This window comes from Trachemys scripta, chromosome 8 (genome assembly GCF_013100865.1).
Source record: "Trachemys scripta elegans isolate TJP31775 chromosome 8, CAS_Tse_1.0, whole genome shotgun sequence".
Lineage (NCBI taxonomy): Eukaryota > Metazoa > Chordata > Testudines > Emydidae > Trachemys > Trachemys scripta.
Genome location: NC_048305.1, coordinates 107,166,634 through 107,173,129, shown reverse-complemented (window position 1 = coordinate 107,173,129; position 6,496 = coordinate 107,166,634). Strand labels below are relative to the sequence as shown.

At 68.4% G+C, this 6,496-nt stretch overlaps 1 protein-coding gene across 1 annotated transcript in view; it reads right to left on the bottom strand.

Moving 5' to 3' along the window:
* Nucleotides 1-449: 449 nt before the first annotated feature.
* CCDC24 (coiled-coil domain containing 24) overlaps nt 450-6,496 on the bottom strand; it is a 114,450-nt gene continuing 108,403 nt past the window's right edge. Inside the window, exons 6-9 of the mRNA XM_034780110.1 lie at nt 4,720-4,774; nt 2,602-2,671; nt 2,252-2,354; nt 450-1,631 (exon numbers count right to left, since the gene is read on the bottom strand). Coding sequence (XP_034636001.1) covers nt 1,217-1,631; nt 2,252-2,354; nt 2,602-2,671; nt 4,720-4,774 — 643 coding nt within the window. The 3' untranslated portion in view covers nt 450-1,216. The remainder of the gene's footprint in view (nt 1,632-2,251; nt 2,355-2,601; nt 2,672-4,719; nt 4,775-6,496) is intronic.

Here is a 6,496-nt window from a genome sequence, read left to right as displayed (position 1 = left end):
CACTTCTTTGGGCGCCCCCCAAACGCCCACCTGGGACAGGCATGGCCTCGCCACCCCCATGCCAGGGCACCGAACAGAGCCAAGCCTGACGGGCGGGGCAGGGGGCATGCGGCGCCCTGCGGCTGCTCACGCCATCATTGAAACGAGTTTGGAGGGACGTCCCCACGTTCCCGGGGACAGGGGCCATGGGCAGCGGAGCTAGCCCCACTCCTGCCACCAAGGCAGCAGCTGGGGAATGTGCCAACGGTGGGCGGGGCCTGCGGGGCCCTGTCGGCACCTTTCCCTGCCCTGCCCCCCAAGCCGACACGGAGCTGCACTTCTTCCTGCATGGATCCTGTGCCCTGCCCCGTGTGCCAGTGATGCCCATGCTCCTCTTCCCGTCTAATCGTTAGCGATACGGTGCTGGGGCCTGGGCCGCGCCGCCCGCGCCAGAGATGCCCCGTGTAGAGTTTTAAAGTCTGATAGATTTTAATGAAATTTATATTCCTGCGTCCGCGTGCCGGCTGCCTTTCTTGCGGGGGAAGTGGGGGCACGCATGAGACACACTGGTACCCCTCCCCCATGGCACTGCCTGCCCAGGCCTGGCCCAGTGCAGCCGGGAGATCGACGGGTCCTCAGGCCCCGATCCCCGGCACCAGGCCCTGCCCCACAACTCACTGGCGCTGGGCACAGGCACCCGGCAGGTCCCAGCTCCTAGCCCCATGCCGGGGGGCAGCTGTGTGGGTCCTGCCCAGGGTGGGTGAGGGCAGGGGGCCCCACAGAGAGGGCACGGGGCCAGCCTGGGGGCAGGAGACCCAGCACCAAGGGCCCATCCTCCCCAGAGGCAGGAGCACTGAAGTGCCCAGGCCCCAGGTAGCTTCCCGCCCCCCACCCCCACCTGAGCACTAGGCCAGTGCACCCTGCACAGCTCCCCACGCACCATGGCAGGGGGCAGCCAGGAGGGGGCGCTGCAGGCCTGGCCCAGTGCTCAGCTCAGGAGCTGCCCCCCACGACACGGCGGGGGCTGATACTGGGGGGGGGGGGGGCAATGCCCCGGCAGGTGGGGTGCCTCCAGGGCAGAACAAGGCCGAGCTGGGGACACAGGGACCCAGCAGGGCAGGAGTCAGTGCTGGAGCTGGGGGGAGATGGGGCAGGACCCCCTCCCTGTGCCAGCCTGCCCCGGGCTCCCCTCCCCATGCCCCAGGGCCGGCGGGCGAGGCAGGCGAGGCTCCCTGCACTAGCTGGGCCCCGGGCAGCCCAGGAGCCTGTGGCGGCGGCTGGAGAGGGGGCGCAGGGGCGGGCGCTGCTCTGGGGGTGGCGAGGGGAGGAAGGCCAGGCTGGGCCCTGGTGCTGCTGGCGGGGGCACCAGGCGGCCGCAGGCTGGGCTTGCAGGAGGGACCCCAGCTCCCCGGGGTGATGGCGTGGCCAGGTCCCGCTGCTCAGCATCACTGTCCATCTGTCCTTGGCCAGGGGCCCAGCCAGGGGTCGCAGCCCCTCCATGGAGCTCCCCAGCCAGGCCGCCCACACAGCAGATGCCCCCGTCGGGGGGCACTCGGCCCAGCGCAGTGCCCGGGGCTCGCGGTGCTGCTTCTCTGCGGCCCGACAGGGACGGAGCGGCTGGTGCCAGGCAGGGGGACACGCTGACGGGGCAGCTGCAGACAGGGAGACAGTGCCATCAGCAGAGCCCGGCCGGGACGTAGCACCGTCCACCCTGCCCCGCCCTGCCCCACCCCACATCCCAGCCTGAGACAGGCTAAACCCCTGGCACCGCCCCAGCCTGCAACGATAGCCCGAGAGCCTGCGATAATCCAGCAATGGGCCCACTGCCATCAGCACTGCCTACGTCCCTCACTCCGACCCGCTGCCCCCGGGGGTCCCAGCCTGCCCCCTGCAGCCCTCCCGGTGCCCCTCACTCCTCCCCGGAGCCCTCTGGGGTCCCAGCCTGCTCCCCTCACTNGGTGCCCCTCACTCCTCCCCGGAGCCCTCTGGGGTCCCAGCCTGCTCCCCTAACTCCAACCACTGCCCCCGGGGGTCCCAGCCTGCCCCCTGCAGCCCTGCCAGTGCCCCTAACTCCAACCCACTGCCCCCTGGGGTTCCTGTAGCCCTGCCGGTGCCCCACGATCTGACCCACAGCCCAGCCCACCCCATCTCTGGAGCCCCCTCTCTGCCCCACACGCACAGCCCTGCCGGTGCCCCTCAGTCCCAAGCCTGAGGTGCTTGTATTTGCTGATACGCAGGGGTCCCCCTGGACAATTTCCTCAAAGGGGGTTACCTGGGCTGTCGGGGGGCTGCAGGCTCAAGGGAGAGGCCAGGCCTGGGGTCCAACTGGCCCAGCTGCAGGTCCCGCTCCATGGCTCGTCTCTGCTCCTGCAGCTCTGCACGGAAGGGAAGCGCTGGTGAGGGGCAGAGTGAGCTCACCTCCCTCAGTGCCACCGGCTCAGCCTGCTCCTGGCTGCCCTGCACTACTGGCATTGTCCCTGTGTGGCTGTTAAACACCCCCGCATTCCTCCCCAGAGCCAGCTGCATCTCCGTGCTGGGGACGTGGCGGGGAGGCTGGGCCGGGGCACTGGCTGTGTGCTCCCCTCACGGGCCCTCCCGGGAGAGGTCGGGCGGGTCCCTTACCAGCCATCGTTGGCTCCTGCGCCGGCTGCACTGGCCCCGTGGCGGCCCGGTGTTCCTCCTCCAGGCAGCGCTGGGGAGAGGGGGAGAGAGTCAGAGCTCGGCCTGCCCCATTGTCCCTTGGGTGGGGGGGCATGTTTGTTATTGTAGGGTCTCTCAGAGCAGGGTGGGGCCCCTCCCACCCCCACCGATGGACACCCACCCCGGGAGGGCCTGCAACAGCCGCCCCTGCACTGAGCGCCTCCAGGGGCTGGACTGTCCCGCGGGGGCTGGGGCTGGTCCCTCACCATGGCACTGCCCGGAAAAGGCCCCGTGAAATATTTCACCAGCGCACGCTGCACTGGGAAACCCAGAACCCAACCAGGCAGCGGCCAAGGCCGCCGGCCCCCAGCAGAGGGCGCTGCCGCTTCACTTGGCCACAAACCCCTCCCCAGCACAGAGCCACAGAACCCAGGAGTCCTGGCTCACAGCCTCCCCCCCCCCCCCCTCTACCCCGTAGCCCATGCTACCCCCCCCCCACCCCTCCTGCAGGGACTGCTCTGAGAGCTGCTGTTAGGAAGGGCTACCCGGGACTGGGCCACCCCCTGTGCTGGTCCAGGCACCTGGGAATCTCCCAGCCCCTGCCCATTACAGCCCTCGCAGTGCCAGGGGCCACAGCTGTGCTCTGCGGGGCTGGCAGGACCAGGCAGGCCCTGGGTCCGGGCCTGCGGAGATCTGCAAGAAGCTGCCCCCTCTCTCAGCGCAGCCAGTGCGAAGGCCCCAGAGACCCCACCTCCCGACATCTCAGCTCAGCCCACACCCCAGCCACTCCGGGGGGCAGTGATGGCAGGTGCCCACCACTGCACCTTCAGGGACTCCACGAGAGGCCCCCCCCCCCAGTCCGGGGCAATCCAACAGCACCACCCAGGTGCCACCCACAGCCGAAAGGTACCAGCCGAGCTCCCGCAGGACATGCTGGGGCTCGGTGCCCTGCGGTGCCAGCACAGGGATCCCCCCTGTGGGCAGCACGGACCCTTCTGAGGACCCTTCCCCTCACTGCCCCAGGCTGGCGGGAGCCTGCCCTGCTCCAGGAGGTGCTGGGAGCTGGACCCACCCGCCCTGCCCGCTGCCCTGGAGCGTCTCTCCAGCTCCCACCTGCAGCCAGGAGGGGATGGGAGCTGGTCAAGGCCTGGGACCGGCCCTCAGCCAGGCTGGGAGGAATCACCGACCCACAGCAGCACCCTCCAGCTTTTGGGAGCAGTGCCTGCGGGCAGCCGGGCCCCTCGGGGCCTCTCGCCCGGCCCGGCCGCATCAGTAGCTGTGTGCACAGGACCCTCCAAGAGCAACGGGCCGTGGTGAGTGACCCACGCTCCCTGCCCAGTGCCCATGGGAGAAGCGTGGCACACCCAGGAAGGGCTGTGAGCCAGGGCCTGCCCAAGGCAGCCTTGGCACGGGCAGATGGAGAGGCCTGGAAAGGCCACGATCTCCTGGCTCCTGCCAGGGGGCCCCTTGTTCTAACAGAGGAAACCTGCGGGACCTCACAGCCAGCGCCCCACAGAGGAGAGGAGAGGAGCTGCCAAGGGCAGGGCTGAGGCGTCTGGGCTGAGGGCCCGGCCCGGGGCCTGGCTCCTGACCCTTAGAATGGGGCCACTCCCCCTTCCCCCACAGGGCTCCCTTGGACCCTGATCTCACAGCTCAGTGCCAGGCACGGCGCCTGCCAGCAGCCCTCCCCCTGCACACACCAGCCCTGGGGGCAGGGCAAGTCCATCCCTGCAGTGCCCAACAGGCTGCCCCGGTGGGGGCCCCGGCCTGGTGAGGTGCGCAGGGTGGCTCGGGGCGGGGCGACTCTCTGCTCCTAGAAGAACAACAAGGAGTCTGGTGGCACCTTAAAAACTAACAGATTTATTTGGGCATAAACTTTTGTGAGTAAAAACCTCACTTCTTCAGATGCAGTTTGGATTTTACCCACGAAAGCTTATGCCCAAATAAATCTGTTAGTCTTTAAGGTGCCACCAGACTCCTTGTTGTTTTTGTAGATACAGACTAACATGGCTACCCCCTGATACTCTCTGCTCCTAGGCAGCCCGGGCCGGGGCCGGTGCCCTGTGCCCCCTGCTGATCCCGCCATCCCAGGGGTCCTACCTGGAGGTGGTAGATGTGTCTCTCTAGGGCCCGGCACTCCTCCTCCAGCAGGGCCCTGCAGAAGAGACAGGTGGGTTAGGTGGGTGTGATGACAGAGAAGGGACTGGGGAGTGTTAATCTGGGAATGGGGCCTGGGAGTTTTACTAGTTTACTCTCTTCTGCTAACACAGGGCGTGCCTCAGTTTCCCTGGGGTGCTGCACCAGTACGAGATAGGGATGGGAAATAAGGGGGTGACGTCACTGAGGGATGATACCTGAGCACGTAATGATGGCGGCTGCCCTGCGTAACCTGAGCTCAGGTGGGGGTTGGGGCCGGGGCCAGGTGACATCTTCTGCCCAGGAAACTGGACAAAGGCTGGGGGTGTGGCTGGGGGAGGGAGCAGGAAGGGGTTTCAGTTTGAGCTGGCTAGGGAGATGGGGGGGGGGGCAGAACCTGGGTCTGGGCTCCTCACCCCCCAAGATGGACCTGACTGAGGGGTCCTGTTTTCTGTACCTACAAGCCCTGCTTTGACTGTGTTCCGTTGTGTTACTGGCTGGCTGAGAGTCCCGGGGAAGCGCAGGAAGTGGGGGGTGCAGGGCCCTGACACCCCCTCACTCCATGACACCGGGAATGAGGAGGGCCGGGACAAGGGTCAACGGCTGCTCTAAGCAGCTCCCTGCTGCGTCCGGGGGTCCCCTGGGCACAACCCCGGCATTCGGTCGGGCACGTGCCCCCTGGCAGTGGGACCTTGTCTCACCAGATGCCAGAGTTAACCCGCCTCCCAGAGACCCCCAGCCCTGGAGCTGTGGGGGGCACCGAGGCAGGCCCTGCCCCTAAGCGCTGGCTGCCCAAGAGCTGGGTGGGGCGGGGCAGGGCGGTCAGGAAGGGTCAGGAGAGCGGACAGAGGACCAACCTGCCAGGGTGGGAGCCCATGTCTGGAGGAGGGGCTGGGCACTAGGGGGGCGCCTGGAGGCTGGGTACAGGTAACCCCCAGTGCCCACAGCCTCCCTGACCCGGACGCTGGGGACAGGCACAGAGCAGGGAAGGAATGCACCCCAAAGGGCTAGCGGCAGAGCCAGGGACGGAGCCCGGCACCCCAGCCCTGGGCCGGGCCAGGAGCAGCGCAGTGGGGTGGGGAGGCACCCCTGGGATGGCAGGATCAGCAGGGGGCATCGGCCCCGCCCCAGGCTGCCTGGGAGCAGGAAAACTCCCCCTGCGCATGTCCCCTGGTCGCGCCAGGCCGCGGCCCCCACCCAGGCAGCCTGCTGGGCCCTGCAGGGGTGGAATGGCCACTGCCCCCAAGTGCCCCTCCCCTCCAGGAGGCCTGGCTGCCCCCCAGCTGGCAGCACACAGGGGCCAGGCAGCGAGGGGGCAGGGCAGCCCCGACAGACCACAGGACCACCTGCTTCCCCTCTGGCCCTTATTCCCCACAATCCGCCCTTTGTTCTCCCCAGGCCGTGGGCCCCAGGCCCGGCCGCCAGGCTCTGCCACGGGACGCAGCACCAGCCCCGCCAGGGAAGGAGGCAGGGGGGTGCTGGGGCATACCCCCCCCCACCCAGGCACTGATATTCCCCTGCCAAGGTCCCACCTCCAGCACCTCCCCAACAAGGGGCTGCTCCCCGGGGAGGGTCGAGCTATCGACATGCCAACGCCGGGGAAACAACCCGTTACCCAGTGGGGAGCCAGACTCACCCCCAGCTCTGCCGGTGCCCCTCACTCCCGACCCGCTGTCCCTGCTAGCCCAGCCCTGGGCACCCTCCCCAGCTCTGCCGGTGCCCCTCACTCCCGACCCGCAGC